Below are 16991 nucleotides of genomic sequence, written 5' to 3'. Positions count from 1 at the left end.
AAATAATATTTACTAAATAAATTTCCCATCGACCTATATGTCCAGTCGCCTACCTCTTAACCTCTCTAGGCATTCTGGGTAAAGTAGTCAAATCAGGTTATAACTCTTCTGGCTGCTTAATCCTTCCTATAATCTGGTCCAAACAATTACAGAATTGATGGTTGTTATTAAAAATAAAGGTTTCTAAAACTCGTCTGTGTTGTCAAAGATGTTAAAGACAAACTCCAATTTTCAAAGCGTTCCCAATCGGTCTTGTAATTATGGTTATACCTTTTTAAGACTAAATCTAAAAACATTGTTTTCTAGGACGTAGTGTCTGCAGAGCGGCAGTAGTTTATCAGAAATTCACCTCTGAGTAGTGGACGGGCAGGTAGGTGATACTAAGACTTGTTAGTGTCTGAAAGTCGGCGAGTCTTCAATTTTGGGGGCAGTGTGCCTCTGATCGTGGGCTTAGAAATGGGGAATTGCTGGATTGTACCAACAGTTCGGATGATCCGGTCAACATTATCTTCAAAAAATGAAGGTTGTAAAACAAGCGTAGGACATGCCTTTTTGCGGCATTCTTTTTTATTATTGGAGTCAAATGAAAAAACTCGTCACTCGTTTGATAAAAGTCCAACATGAAATGATCGTAATTATAGCCCCGCATACATTTCGTACAGAATGTACTGGCAGCTGCACTTTTATAGAGCTCTGCCTTTTAGAAAAATCCACTCAAATGTTTTTTTTATTGCCTATTGATTTATATTGTTGGAAGCCTCGGTTCTGCAGATTTATGTGTTGGAAGTGGTGGACGTAACATCAGGTAGATCCTGCAGTTCCTGGGTGTGGCTGGTTTTGCACCTTTGCTGTTATTAGGCGCTGATTGAAAGCACTGAGACATTTAACATTAAAGCATTAAATGTATAAATGGAGCGACTGAGGTCATGCATAGGAAATGACTTGGTGGAATCAGTCAGCAGTGATTGGTCCAAATCATTGCTGACGGGGTTTTCTGTTGTGCACTCTGTTGGGCGCTCAAAAATCTATGATAATGGAAGAATAACAAAATAAATAATAACGAATAAATAATAATTACTAAATAACTTGTCATGTCCAGTCGCCTACCTCTTGACCTCTCTAGGCATTCTGGGTAGAGTAGTCGTATCGAATTATGACTGTTCTGGTTACTTAATCCTTCCCACAATGTGTTGCACCTTATGGTCCAAAAATACAGAATTTGAAATGGTTGATATTTCTGTATGTGCAGAGTAAGCCTGTGCTTATTTCCCATCATGCCTTTGTTTATATGCTCTCCCCCTAGCTTACGGCCCCTCACACCCCCAACCTAATATTTGCCGTGCGACAAAAGTGGTTAGCAATATTGGAGATATTCAGTTTGGAGCCGGCTCAGACGAGGAAGACGTTTGTCTGCAAGAGGATGCATGGGAATAGAGCAGAGAAGAGAGCTCGTGGCCTTGCAGGCGTAGTTTCTACAGAACATCCAACTACAGCTTTTCACTCTTATTTGAATAAAGAAATACTCAGAAAAGCTGTTTTAAGCTTAATCTTGAGAGTGGGTCTTTAAATATGTAAATGCTGTAGGGTTGCGCCATTGAAGGAGGGGGGCCCATAAAGGGGGTTTTTCCTCTTCTTGCCAAAGTTTTGAGACACGAGTTTGTGTAGATTTTAAGCCACAGTGCATTCAAGTCTTCACCTGCAGTCTTGTAGTCGTGCACTGCTGTGGTTTTTGAATGCAACAAACCGCTGTGCTTAATGGAGCTTCTCATGTTTGTATATGTTGCAGCCAACCAAATTACAAACATGACTGGGCAAGTCTTTTGATTTCTTCAGATGAATTATAATCACAGCCGTGTAAACCTGAACGACTGAGGTTTCCGGTAATATCCTAAAATCGGAAACAAACGCTCACCTCTCAGGCCGATACAGGTGACTATGCTGCTTTTTAGGAAATCTAAACCGCACATTTTTGGGGTTTCAGGAGTAAAACTGCTGTACTTACTGACACCAGGATCCGCATCATGAATGAAGTGGTGTCCGGCATCAGGATAATCAAGATGTACGCCTGGGAGAAACCACTTTCTGCTCTGGTGACAGAAGTGCGAAGGTAAGAACAGATGGGATCTTTCCCCCTATTTTTTAAATTTTATTTATTTGTGGAAGTCTCAAACAAATACACCAGCGTATTTGGTAACTTTATTTTCACAGAAAAGATCCAGAGATGAAACACAAAAAGAGCCCTCGACTTCAAAATAAAAGAAAGCCGCATTTAGTTTAAAACAACCAGGAGACTCTACTTGAAATGTCGATTTACGTGCAATATTAATGCGTAATATTCCGCAACCGGGTGTCTAATCTCACCAGGATGATGCTAATAAAGTGTCTCATACGCTGGATTCATGTTTATAACATTTTTTTTAGAAAATGTTGGTTTTTAGTGACTGTTTTTCTCTAATATTTATCTGTCGCACCTTTAAGACGAGGCTGACGCGGCTTCCACTTTGATAGTTATAGGTTAATGGAAAATCGAAACCGCATTTTTATCGTTAGAGTTAGCTCCATACATGAAATCTAGTGTATAAATAGAGTTTTAAGCAGCTGTCGATATTTTACAGAGGATGAAGATAAACGTTACCCTCAAAAGTTAAGGGAAACTAGAGGTTATATAAAAAAAAAATCCACTTCATCCTCGGACAGGCCGGTCCGGGAAAATGTTGTCTGACGTTATGGCAGTAGAGCGCTGGTTTGCAGTATGTGTTGAACAGTTGAGCTCGTTTTTTCCAGCCAAAAAATTGGAATTTCACGGTTCGTTAAGCTCAAAGGGAGGACTTACAAAAGAAAAATCTCTTTCAGCTCCTCCCTGATGTGACAGGATTTACAAGATGGATGAGCCTGTAAATGAAAAAAACTCACCTTTTAAAGACACTTCAAAATATATGAAATACCACAGGGTTGTTGCTCTCCAGGTCACAGTCGTACATGATTAAATCGAACATTTCACGTAATTATCTTGTCATATTTTGGCTTTTAAGGGCTTTCAATGTTCAGTCTGAAGCTGTGTGGTGCAGCACGAGGAACGTGAAGATATGATCAACCCTGAAGGCAGCTTCCAAGAAAATAACTAAACTATGAACAAAACATCAATTAAGGATCACAGGATTGGAGATCTCATAGATTTTAGTGGAAGATATAGTAAAAGACTTTTATTAATTTGGATACAAGAAGTTTAAATGTTAGATTTTAGAGTATCCCAAACAGCGATTGTTGTTCGGAGTCGAGAGAAAAAGGAGTTTTCCCCTAACTGGATGTGTCTAACTGAACTTCATCTCATGCTTGTAGAACTGGTTGTGTTTTCCGGTGCACTCCCTGATGTGTTTTGTGTCGGTGAAAGTCGGCGAGTCTTCAATTTTTGGGGGCAGTGTGCCTCTGATCGTGGGCTTAGAAATGGGGAATTGCTGGATTGCACCAACAGTTCGGATGATCCGGTCAACATTATCTTCAAAAAATGAAGGTTGTAAAACAAGCGTAGGACATGCCTTTTCTTTTTTATTATTGGAGTCAAATGAAAAAACTCGTCACTCATTTGATAAAAGTCCAACATGAAATGATCGTAATTAAAGCCCCACATAAATTTTGAGTTTAGTACAGAATGTACTGGCAGCTGCACTATAGAGCTCTGCTTTTTAGAAAAATCCATTTAAAGGTCTTTTTTTATTGCCTGTTGATTTATATAGTTGGAAGCCTCGGTTCTGCAGATTTATGTGTTGGAAGTGGTGGACGTAACCTCAGGTAGATCCTGCAGTTCCTGGGTGTGGCTGGTTTTGCACCTTTTGCTGTTATTAGGCGCTGATTGAAAGCATTGAGACATTTAACTTTAAAGCATTAAATGTATAAATTGAGCGACTGAGTGTGACGTCATCCATAGGAAATGGCTTACTTTACTGGCTTACTTTGTCAGTTCAGTCGCCATTTTTCCCTGTGTTGGAACCAGTCAGCAGTGATTGGTCCAAATCTGTTTCTATGGCAACCACACTCACCAATGAGGAGTGAGCTTGTTGGAAGTCCTCACCCCTTACCACTTGAAAGCAGCCTACAGGAAATCTTTCAAATGTCTTGAAGGAACGTATACTTTTGTCAAGGCAGCACCTGATTGGTCTGTTTATAACTCAAATAACTTTCAGTCTGGGGTGCAACGGATCATGGCTGAACCGGGATCTGTACGGATTCGTAGCCACGGTTCGGATCACAGGAGTACCACGGATCATTGACCTGTTATTTCCAAAATGACTGCCATCCTATAAAAATGTTGTTGGAATAAGCCAATCAACCTCTTCAAAGGGGTCCGCCGCCACAGTGACTCAGCGTTCAGAAAAGGTGGTTTTGGCAGAGAGTTCTACGGTGCCCGTCCTGACACAACCCTGTATTTTATCTAGGCTGGGGAGTTGGACAGTAGCGCAAAGGGTCTTGCCCAAGGACCCACACTGGATAAAGGCCAGAATAAACCAATCAATGGACATGTATTCATACTGGATCACCCTACAAATGCACAGGTTCACCAAAGAAAAAGCAGTTAAAAGACATTTTTATTTTATTTTAACACTTGTTGAAGGAATAAAGTTCAGTATGCAAACACTCACTAATACTCCTAAAACCTTTTAGACTAAACTTAATTAAATCTTATGGATCTTTTAGATTAGATTTTTTATTCTTGGAAAAACTCAACTCAACGTTTATTTTTAGTTTAGAGTATATTTCACAGCCAATCTTTAACCTACAAATGAGAGTTGATAATAACTTTCAGGCGTAACGTGACGTAACCCCTCGGTTACATATAAACCTCACTGAGGTTGCAATGAAAACCGAGGAATTTGACTCTCCTGAACTAGTATTCACTGATGTTTTTTTGTTTTTTGGGGGGGGGGGGGGGGGGGGGGGTTAGAAGTTCTCCAGTCTTTTTAGATTTTTCTTGAAATGTACTTTTATGAAATCTGTTGAGAGGAAATATCTCACAGATGCTTCTGATGTGCTTCACTCAGGATAAGGACTGGGACATACTTCACATAGCTCACGTTTTTGCAGACATTCGTGTAGAGAATATTTGGGAAAAAAGCCTCAGGACACTTGAGGTGAATATTGAAGAAAGACATACTTGCACAAATGTTAGAATTGTCTTATCTTTCTCCATGAGATCTGCTCTAATAGAAGATTTCCAGCAGTTAAATCCTAATTTTTGAACATTTTTGGCCTTTGCAACACAGATCTGTTCCTAATAGAATAGCTCTACTTCAGCTAGTTAACACTAAAGAACCTTTTCCCCCATTGGCTGCACTTTGGTGAAGTGGTTAGCACAACTCAATGACGGATTCAAACCAGGGCCATCTCACAGTGGCCCTAGTTCAAATCCCAGCTGGCTCCTTCCTTAAATCATGGTTTGTTGGTTAATTGGTGACTTTAAATCTTCCCTCGTCTGTGTCTGTGTTAGTGTGGCCCTTGCAATGGACAGGTGAACCTTGCCCTCACAAGACTGTTGCTGGGTAGTTTCCAGCAACAGTAATGAGTAAGTTTAGAAAATAAAAAAGATGGATGGACAAAATGATGCTCCATTTGCCATGCTTTATTAAAACTGTATCATAATGTCATGTTTATAGGTTTCAATGTGTGAGAAATTTGGTTTTCTAATCTACAAAATATACAGTAATATGTAACATTTTAAACTGAGTTCTACTAACTGAACTTGGATTTTTATCTTTAGGCTAATCGTTTGTAAAGCATCCATGGATGTGGGGTAAATAATAAAAGGCTTTTGTCCAGTTACTGAAAAGTTTCATTGTTTTGTGTGAGGTTCTTTCTCAAAAGGACCAGTTAATTGTTAATTATCGGGATAATTTTGGATGCTCACCAAGTAGGGCGAAGTTAAAAAAACGTTTTCAGCAAATTAAATTTATTTTTGCTTTATTGGTTTTTAAAACCCATGAATGGGTTTTTCTTTAGTGCAGTTTGTTACACCATTTGAAATATGAGACAACCTTTTTTCAAACTAAATCAAGTATGGCTGTTTTTAAAAAAAAATTGACAAATAAATCACATCAATTGAGCCCTAAACTAGTATTAAAGGCTATCATTTAAAGCTTTCACAAATATGTCTTTTGTGAATGTAAGAGAAATTTGTAGGGGGGAAAAAAGTAAACTGCATCCACTGCAGCCTACTTATAATTATCTTTTGTAAAGCCTATGCATTTTTATCTAAACTAAAACACAAGGAATCTTTAAAAAAATCAGAAATTGTGCATCACAAAAGGACTTTCACTGATGCTGAGACGAAAATGTTGTGTAATTAGTTAAAATCTAAAGTAGGCATTTAGAAAAAAAGGTATTTCTTAAGAAAGACTTTAGCTTTCGCATTAAAAAAAACCCATATACCCAGGTGTTTAGCTGTTAATGCATGAATGCTATAAAAGTTCTCTTTAAAACTGACTGGTGGTGATTTTTTTATTTTTTTCCAGGAAAGAAATCCAACAGGTTCTGAAGAGCTCCTACCTACGAGGACTCAACATGGCCTCCTTCTTCGCCAGCAGCAAGATCATCGTCTTCATCACCTTCACCGTCTACGCTCTGCTCGGCAACAGCATCACGGCCAGCAGAGTGTTCGTCACCGTGTCCCTCTACGGGACAATAAAGCTCACCGTCACGCTGTTCTTCCCTCTGGCCATAGAGAAACTGTCGGAGACCGTCGTGAGCATCTCCAGGATCGAGGTACACATGCTGCCTCCTTAACGAATCAGGGGTTTAATTTAAGCTCCGTCTTGAAAAGTATTCAGTTTTGATCCAAAAAGGAATCTTTGTTTGAGACGAAATCAGTTTTGTTCTCAAATAAATCTTTTTAAATTAACCGAATTCAACGATTGTGGTGTTAATATTTTTATGCTTTTTCCATTTTCAAATGTTTTTGGAATTAAAAAGCCTTTTTTAAACAAAGAATTCCGTTTGAATTTGAGTGTAGGCTTTTGAATGCCTCTTTGAGTTACAGGATTAGGACTGTATTCTCAAAGTGCCTTGCAGCTACTTTGTTATCATTTCTTTAATACTTTGGATTTTATTTTGGGAAATGTGCACATTTAGTCAATGCTTTGTATGTGGTGTGTAGGAAGTAAACAAAGGCTACGTTCACACCGCCGGCTGAAACGACCCAATTCCGATTTTTTTTGCCCCTATGCCACCTGTTTCTGATCTTTTCATGACAGTCTGAACGACAGAGATCGAATCCTTTCAAATGCGACCCAGGCCACTTGGGTATGTGGTCCTGAATCCGATACGTATCCGATCTTTTGAAATGCGACCGCTGTCTGACCGGCCAGGCCACACGTATCCGACCGTACGTCATTGATACGCGACAAACGTCATAATTCTGCGTTGAAGTAGGCGGGACGAGAACGTAAACATCAATCACGGCGGACCATGCTGCTGAGACCAGTCAGTGGAAGGGAAGCGAGGTCACCGATTTGATTCATATTTGGGGTGACAGCTCTATTCAGGCCAAACTCGTGGGCTCTTATTGCAACCGGACGGTTTTTGAAAATATTTCCACCGAAATGGCCGAGCGTGGTGTTGAACCTTTCCAGGGATGACTTTTTTTTCCCTTTCCGACCGTGTTCAGAAGCGCGGGGGACCGAAGGCGGATCCTCCTCCGGGGTTCACTTCCCTGTTCGGACCCTCAGATTCTCCAGAGCGGGTTAATAAAGAGTCAATAGCATTTATCCTGGGGGAAGCCTTATTTTAATATCGTTCTCCTTCCTTCTTAACACACAACATGAATGCGCCCCCCACTGCCGCCCCCCCCATTCCTTACCTCGCTGCATGCGCTCTCTCCTCTCTCACAAGTGCGTGGCCGCAGCACATACACATCCCCGTTCCACAACAGTGGGTACAGATGATCCTGGCTCCAATGCCTTCTTAAAATGACAAAATTGTAATTTTGCTGGCTCCTTTGTGAAAATAAATGTAATAATACAAAAAGAGCTCCGCTGTTGACAACACTGTTGTTGACATCCATTGTTAACGTTAGCTACTTCCGCAGACAACGAGTGACGTCGTTCACCGTTGAGTACTCTTCCGCGCATGCGGGTCACTTCTGGGTCATTTCACGGTCACACAGGAGATCACAAAAGTTTGCATTTAATTGTAAATGTGAACTGCCTTGCAAAAAAAATCGGATTTTTTCATAAAATCAGAATTGAGCATTAAGCCCTGCAGTGTGAACGTAGCTAAAATGAGGAACTAAAGTGTCCTTGTTTTGTAATCAACCTACAGGAACAATAAATCAAATAAACTTAAATACTAGTCTCAAACGTCTCAAATAATCAATAAAACATATGGTACAAGTCAAACAGCAGCGTGAAGGGAATTTCAGTTCTTCTGTATTTCAGAGGAACTTTCAGGCGGTCAATTTTGTGAACAGCAGTTTTACCTTTTTTTGTTTTTGTTCTGCACGCTTGTTTTCTGCGTTCTGAGTGTCTGATGACCACTTTCAATCCATCAATTCAATTCATCTTTTCAGTTTTCCTAATATACACTTTTTTTTTGGTTGCTAGCTGTGTGACTCTGAAGCGCTGGACTTTGAGAACTTGGAGAGTTTAAGCGAGAGATAAAAGTGTGGAAGTGTCTGAGAAAAGTGAGTTTAATTATTGTAAAAAAAAAAAAAAACACAACTTGACAGATTTCCCCAACTGTGGGTTTATTTTTAGAACACAACTCTCTCCGTAAACGAGGAACACTGTCGTTATTTGGAAGGGCGTTGACTCTATTGAGAAAATGTGCTTGGAGCTCAGCGATGCAGAAGGATAGATTTCAAAAATATTGCAAAATATAAAAACATTTGAACAGGCTGATGGTGAAACAGTAGAAAGCCTGAAGACGCAGAGACAACAATGTTATGCAGTAACATGCTTTGATTGCATTTCTCTTCAGAAGTGAATCATTTTGTGTCTGTTCAGTGAGAGGTGCTGTAGAAATTAATGTCTGCATAGCTAACAGCTCTTGAGGCGCTACAAAGATAGTGTAGGGAAGTAGATTGTGCAATACCTGGAAATAACAACAGTATAAAAAAAAAATAAAAAAAAGGCTTAAGCATTTAAAATATCTCTTGAGCTTCATTCCAGGACACTAACCAGCCAAAGGCGTTTTTATTTTTCTAGTCGGATTTTTCCTGTAATGATTTAAGAGAGTAAATTTCCCGTGATGCAAAAGAATGCTTTCATCCAATTTAAAACTCTGAAGCTTTAAGAGTTTGGAACAGTGACGAAACATGAGATTTGTACATGTTGGTTTCCCCTTTTTCCTAGAATTTCTTGGTCCTGGAAGAAGTTGAGAAAAGAAACATCCGACTCCAGCTGGAGGAGAAGAAGCAGGAAAACTCTGTTGAGCTTGAGAAGATGACCTGCTTCTGGGATAAGGTAGATTTTCTAATGTTAAGATTGATGCATTTACACACAGTTTGTATAATTTCCATGTGTATGATTTTTCTGCCAGAGCCTGGACTCGCCTTGTTTGCAGAACATTTCCCTCCAAGCGAAGCCACAGCAGCTCCTGGCTGTTATTGGACCAGTCGGAGCTGGAAAGGTCAGCAGTTACCAACCCATGTGAACTAGTCAGACTTAATCTGATGAAACCACCTCACGCTTTCATGCTTCTTCCAGTCTTCCCTGCTGAGCGCCATCCTGGGAGAGCTGTCTGGCGACACGGGGACGCTGGAGGTGAGGGGTCAGCTGACATACGCCTCCCAGCAGCCCTGGGTTTTTCCCGGAACCGTACGAAGCAACATCCTGTTCGGCAGGGAACTGAATCCCAAGAAATATGAGAAAGTCCTTCGAGCCTGCGCTCTGAAGAGGGTGAGACTGGTCACTTCCATCGTTTCTGCAGGATTAAAGAATTCACGTTCTAAACAATAATGTCATTTTAAAAACAAAAGAAATCTTGGACTATTTTTTTTTTTAGAAGAAATTGTTGTTACCCCAGTTTTGGAAACTTAGAGGAAGCCGTGGCCTTTGTTTATAGATTCTTTGAAAAAAATACCACATCTATGCAAACAAGAAAAGATGATTTTAAACTATTATAAAAGGATTGATGAATATAACAGCAGTCAAGACAAATGGATTCTAGTTTCAGCAGGTGTTAGCATTTGGAAAATAAAACCACAAATAATGTTTGTAAAGCTTTTAAAAATACAAATTTTCTGCACAAAGGACACAAAAAGTAAAAAGCATACATTGACAATTCAAAGTATCTCCTTATTCCCTACATAGTTGCTCATCGTCAATTTGGTAATCATCAATTAACTGATTTTCAACCTTTTAGAAAAACGGAATCATTTTTATAATTGGCCCTAAATAAAAACAATTTTAGTCCCAGATAAAGGCTGGATTGAAAACTCATTTCACTAACGCCAAATCCGTTTACAAGGCAAGTACTAGGCAAATGTCAAACAATGAAGTCACTTTAGAACAGAAGCAAAACACCAACTAATAGATATCTAAAAAATATTGAAACTACTTTTGAACTGAGGGATCACAGTAGAAAAGAGGTAAAGCCCCCAAAACATAGAATGAAATTGTGAGGAAACTGGATTTTCTAGAAAGGACTGTATTAAATGAAAATATTAGGTTGGTTCGTTCCCTTTTCAGTTTCCAGCACACAGAAATGAATGAATAATGACTCAGAGACAGTCACTTAGCTTCAGTGTAGATTTACTCCGCACAAAACAGCACAGATTTGTACGCAGGGTTACAGACAGAGGAACAGGATCACAAGGTCTGGACCAGGTCTGAACAAAGGCACTCAGAAAAGGGCTTGGTATATATACCTGACATTTACATATTCAAAAGATGGTCTGGGGATCTATGGTGTGAAAAACCCACCCACATGCTGTTGCAGGCTGGATACTTGAAGGTCATAAAGCTTCAAGTGTCAGATCTCTCTGATGTTCCCACAGACATTTGCCAGAGCACAAACACCAGAACACACAAAAAGTAAAAAGGGAGGATGAGGAGAAACTGTGAGGACAATAGCTTGTTTGTGCTGTCTTAGGATGCAATATAATTTTGAGATGATAATACATGCTCAGTGAATTACGTTTAAACCATTAGTGTAATAAAAGGTATAGGCAAATGTAATAATAGTAAAAAGGGGGTTTCTAACTATTCTATTTCTAATTATTCCTAACAGAAATACAAGATCCATCCAATCCAGCACTCCATCTATACATTATACATCTATAACTATACATTAATCTATTTAACCATTCAACCATCAATCTTTCCATCCAACCATGCAACAGACCAAATACCGATCCATTCAACTATCCAATCATCTATCCAGCCATCTATCCATCTAACAATAAAATCCCTCCAGGAATCTTTCTAACCATCTATTTGTCAATTCATCCATCCAGCCATCTATCAATTCTGCTGTCAATCTATTTAATATTCAACCATCCATTTATCTAACCATTCATCCATCCAGCCATACCGTCAATCCATTTTTCCATCTCTATCTGTAAATGTCTTTAAACATCCATCCAACAAACCATCTATCCACCCAAACAACTGTCTATTCATCCAATCATCTAACCATCCATTTATCCATTGAACCATCCGTCACTTAATCTAAATATTCACCTAACCATATATCACTCCATTTTTCTATCTACCAATTCATTTGACTATCGTCAAATGAATCTAACCATCCGACCCCACCCGCCATGCTTATAGTGTTTAGACCAATGGGTAAATTTGGGCTTCACTCAATTAAATTAAATTTTATTTGTATAGCCCAAATTCACAATAGGAGTCGTCTCGATGGGGTTCATATAGGTAATTGAAAAAGTAGAATTCAATAGGAAAATACTAAATTGAACTAACAAACTGACTAAGCCAAAACTGGACATCCCTGCCCTTAGGCCCCCCTTCGCGGTAAGGAAAAACTCCTAAAAAATCTGGATTCCGGAAAAAATGAAGAAACCTCAGGGGTGCCCACATGAAGGAGGGATCCTCCCCCAGGACGGACAGGCGATTTACCAGAACTCTTAGAGGAGAATTAACTTATCTAACTCTACAACTACATATTTAAAGTCCAGCAGACGAGCTTCATCCAGATGGTGTTGGGGGGACGGCCGGGGGCGCGAGTCGAGCCGGAGACAGGATCCACAGCCAGGTGTAGGAGCAGCAGTAGAGGCGAGGTACACGGCCAGGTACAGAGCAGTGACGAGCCAGAGGCAGGATCCACAGCCAGGTGTAGAAGCAGTAGTAGAGGCGAGCCAGAGACGAGGTACACGGTCAGGAACAGGAGCACGGATGAGCCAGCTGGAATCTGGAAGCACTCCCACTCCCCAGGAGGGGAGAGGGAAAGAGGGACAATACATGAATTGCACTCCATCAAACAGAGGGAACTAAATTATGAATAATGATCAAGACTATAGGAGAGAAGGAGGGTAGAAGTAGATGAGAAAAGAGGACAGAACCCCAGTGCACCATAGCTACCCCAGCTTCAAAATTACTAGCAGCCTACTAAAAACAAATTGATATTGTAATTAAGTTTAATTTAAACACATTAACATTAAGTAAAATAATCTCTGAACACTAGCTAGTCTGATAATAAGCCTGTCCAAAGGGGAATGTTTTCAGTCTAACTTTGAATGTAGAAACTAAGTCGGCCTCTCTTACATGAGCTGGGAGTTTATTCCATAAAACAGGGGTTTGGTGGCTAAACGCTCTACCTCCAACAAGTACTTTTACAAATTCTAGGAACCACAAGCAGTCCTGCATTTTGGGAGCAAAGTATTCTTATTGGATGGTATACACTGTCAGAAAAAATGTGCAAAATTTGTACCTTTAGAGGTACAATGGCTTGTCACTGGGGCAGTACCCTCAAGGGTACAAATGTTGTACCCTTTCATATAGGTGCGTATCTGTACCCTTACAGTATGTACCTTTCAAAGGCAAATATGTACCTCTGTGGACAAAATTGTACCTTATAGTGTTATGGTACCATAATGTACCTTTATAAAAGGTACAAATTTGTTCTTTTAAGGGTACTGCCCCAGTGACAAGCCTTTTGTACCCTTTGATGGCAAATTTGTACCAGATACAGCACATTAAAAGACCAGTATACTGTTTAACACATTTATTAAACATTCAAAACAATTACAATTCTGACATTTCACAGTATGAATGTTTTAAGCTCCACAGTGTCACAACAGGATGCATATATTTACAATTATTAGCAATTTTACAATAATGAAAAATCTATATTTTTCCTTCAGTTCACATTGCATTCATTGTAACTATAACCTTAACATTTGATCAAATGTAAACAGCACATAGCACTTCAGTTACCATTTTTAGCCATGAAATAAAACTTGTGACATTAACAAAAGAAGCACTAGACCTCATTTTAAGTAAATCTTTCTACTGCATTCTACATTTTCTAAAAATAAATAAAAAAGTAAACTTATAACCAAGTTTAAATGCATAATTTAATAATAAAATGCATAAATGTGATAAGATAATATTGATACGAATTCTAAAAAGAAGAACTATAAAACACTAAAGATTACCAAGGCTTACATTTTATTTGAATACCTAGTGGGTCCTCTGCAAGCATCTCTTCTCTTGCTTCTTTGGAGACTTTGGCTAATGGAGCTTTTCTTTGAACAAGCTCAAGCACCTTTGGCACAATACTGGTAAATGCCGTCCTTGAAGCGCTGGCTTAAACTGACAGGTGATGGATGCATTCGGTCAACATCAAACAACTGAAAATTGAAAAAAATTAGAAAATTAATCATTCACTTTAACTAAAACAAACAAAAGACATAAAACATTCTAATATTCTTTATTGCCTCTTTCATTGCCATTTCCCTTTAGTGATCTCATTGTATAAATATTACTTGGCTTGAATGACTGTATATATTTATATATGGGTTTGGAAAATTACAATGTTTTTACAATTGAGTTAAAGCTGTTAATGGTCATTTTAGCAGATGTCTCAGCTTATATTGACATTCAAAATGTATTTTAAGCTGAGAACTGATTTAAAATGTCACTGACCCCTGAGGTTGTCTTCAAGAAAGGGTACTTCTTTGGTATATCCTCTCTCACCTTGCTGTACTGGATATGCAGGACATTCACATGACCTTCAACGGATGATGCATCCTCACCAATGACAGCAACCACCTATTGGATCAAATTTAAAAGTCCATATTAATAATAAAAAATACAACTGCAATCACTGATTACTGGGGTTGAAGCACTTTGAGATGATGTTTAAAGACAGTTTGTGCAGAGTGGTTTGGAGTTGATCAGAAATTAACTTCTGAGTTGTAGGCGGGGCTATTGACACAGTAGTTACCCTGTGCTGATGTCCGATCATCCCTTTGTTTACGCCCTCTCCCTCTAGCTTACAGTCCTTCCAACCTAAAACTAACATTAGTGGTGAAACCAAAATGGTGAGCAATATTGAAGCTTTCCGGCCATAGTTTAGATCAAGCTCAGACAAGTATGATGAAGATGTTAATGGATCTGTTTGTCTGCAAGTGGACGCATCAGAATAGAGCAGAGCAGAGGGACTCAGACCCACTTCATTTCATGTGGTGCGTCACAATAGAAACCTTCCTCAAACTGCATTTATTTTGTCTGTTCCTGATTCATCCCAATTTGAGTGAATACTCAGATGTGCAGTTTTAAACGTGTTCTTTTAAACGCGCCCATCATGAGAAAAATACTGCGACATGTTAAAATGGGGGACCCACTCCAATGAAAGTTATTTTTTAAAATGTAGCATTTTTATGATGACATAGTTATAAGATTTAAGAATAAAACTGTGTTCCTGAATATTTATTTTCTCAAATTGGGATGAATCAGGAGCAGATGAAAAGATGTAATTTGAGAAAGCTTGTAGTTGTTACGTACAAGCTACATTTGGCAGGCCACAAGCTCCCTGCTCCGCTTGTCTTCATTCTCCTCGTCTGAGTTGGCATCTGGCTCACATCTATAAGGCTGGATAGCTCCAATGAAGACAGCCTGACTTTGAATGCTTAAGATGAATTTGTGAAAAGATTATTTACTTACTTTGGCCAGAGAGGCGTCTTCAACTCTTCGTCTTGTTGTAGGACTGTGTTGTAATATTATTGTGTCATCTGAGTCCACTTCAGTATCTCCACTTGAACTGGTATTGCAGGACAACTCGGCTGATCTGTCAAAGTATTAAAGCTTTCAGTTACTGTAATATTTAAATTAGTATGATAGCAAAAACAAAAAAAGTAAAAACAAAGATTTTTTAAATACTGACCGACTTAACAGTTTGGCAGATTTATTATCTTGTCTAAGACAGCAATAGGATAAAAAAACTCATACTTATTTGCCCGTGTTTTGTTCCCCACACTATCCTGTCAAAGAAATCATTAACCCTTAGACTCCTATTGATGCAAATATACAATCAAAACTCTTCAGCTCAAAAATGTTCTTAATTTAGCATGTACTTTAAAAGGAAAAACTCAGATTATTTCCCTTGGAAATAAATTCAGACATCAAAGGGGAATTTACCCAAAACCATTCAAAACAAAATAGATAAATTACAATCTAAAAGAAAAACTTCACCTTCTGGATTTGTATCTTCGGCCAGACAAATTTCCAACACACCAAGGTTTGGGTTTTTCAACAGGAGATCAAAAACCTGCTCATCAACTTCTGTCTTTGAGTCATCAAACACTTTCAAGTCCAAGGTTGGGATGTTGAACTTTTTGGCAGCTGTGAACACAGCAAAATTATGTTTAGAATACAGCACAGAAATTATCTTTAAATTAAAAAGCAATTAAAAAAATCTGTTTGCATCACAGCTGACAGTTTATCCACAAAGTTGACTGATTCCTGTAAAGAAAAATGCTGGAAATTGTGAAGTTTCCACTCACCGCATTCCCAAAAGGATTTGAAGGTCAGCTGAACTTCAAAACATTTTTTTTTTGTTTGGCGTTCGACATGTTCACGCACAGCTTGCATCTTTCCTGGTGGGAAAAAAATAATTACAAAAAAGAAAAAACATTACAACACCAAAAGGTACCAACACAGCATTTATTCAGGAGAATGATCAAAATCAACAACACAATGTAAACTTCGCTTGACCAACAATGAGCGATCATGACAACCTAAACAGTCTCTGTCACTGTCTTGCATTGAAGAAATGGTGGCTGCGCGCGCACAGCAGCTAAGGCAGGCTGACATAAATGGGAAGGACTGCCATACTGCGGTGTAAAAATAAAATAAAACGTTTTTGGACTCCTACACATTACAGATTAAAATGATTAACGCATTGAATTCGACGGACCTGATAGATATCAGTAGGAATTATGGAGCTGGTCGTTTCAAAAGTAGCTGGCTTCCTTACTAAGAAAGACAGAAAGACAGACAGAAAAAAAAGGGGGGGGGGGGGGGGCAACAACAACCGGTGCATCAACGCCAGCGTACATCGGTAAAACGGCGACAGAATTATCTAGTGATAAAATGTATATATTTCAATGTATTTAACGGAACGCGGTACAGCACCAATAAAAACAACAGCTTAATTTATTTAATGGCTGCATTTAGCTGAACTTCAAACGGCTGAGGCTAACCGTTAGCAAACTCCTGCTCGTAGTTTTCAATCTCCTCACAGGCACATACACGGTAGAATAGCAGCATTCCACTACACAAAAGTTAGTCCTTACAGATAAAATAACCGAACCCGCTTAAAACAAGTTTCCAACTTATTTTTGAGCAATTAGCAGACTTACCTCAGTCACAGCCTCTATCTTCCTCCGGCCGCTGCGGGATAACAAAATGGCGGAAGAAACGAAACTTAAGAAAGTAGAGTGGGCGTGGTCTCGCTGGTTTACTCCAACATATTTCCTCTACGTTTTTACACCTACTTAAACAAAAATTACTGATGGTAACTCCGAAAAAAGTACTCTC

The 16991-nt window shown here is 39.0% G+C and overlaps 1 protein-coding gene and 2 long non-coding RNA genes across 5 annotated transcripts in view; 1 reads left to right on the top strand and 2 right to left on the bottom strand.

The window, feature by feature from the left end:
• The window catches only part of LOC101170734 (multidrug resistance-associated protein 4-like), a 38812-nt gene that overhangs the window by 5775 nt on the left and 16046 nt on the right, over positions 1-16991 (top strand). For both annotated transcript variants that reach the window (XM_023963392.1, XM_023963390.1), the window contains 5 exons: positions 1982-2107; positions 6504-6753; positions 9339-9449; positions 9526-9615; positions 9693-9884. In XM_023963392.1, the coding sequence (XP_023819160.1) occupies positions 1982-2107; positions 6504-6753; positions 9339-9449; positions 9526-9615; positions 9693-9884 (769 nt within the window). The remainder of the gene's footprint in view (positions 1-1981; positions 2108-6503; positions 6754-9338; positions 9450-9525; positions 9616-9692; positions 9885-16991) is intronic.
• On the bottom strand, positions 13765-15538 carry LOC111948819. Of its 2 annotated transcripts, none has more exons than XR_002874804.1 (3): positions 15117-15538; positions 14097-14222; positions 13765-13801 (listed from the first exon to the last, which is right to left on the bottom strand). It is a non-coding gene; the product is annotated as an uncharacterized LOC111948819 (long non-coding RNA). The 2 variants fall into 2 exon arrangements; XR_002874805.1 differs by having other exon boundaries at positions 14148-14222.
• Positions 15749-16842, bottom strand: LOC111948821. Its single transcript, XR_002874807.1, has 3 exons — positions 16814-16842; positions 15956-16048; positions 15749-15794 (listed from the first exon to the last, which is right to left on the bottom strand). It is a non-coding gene; the product is annotated as an uncharacterized LOC111948821 (long non-coding RNA).

The sequence above is a fragment of the Oryzias latipes genome, chromosome 2, assembly GCF_002234675.1.
Source record: "Oryzias latipes chromosome 2, ASM223467v1".
NCBI lineage: Eukaryota > Metazoa > Chordata > Actinopteri > Beloniformes > Adrianichthyidae > Oryzias > Oryzias latipes.
This window is presented reverse-complemented; position numbering and strand designations above follow the sequence as displayed.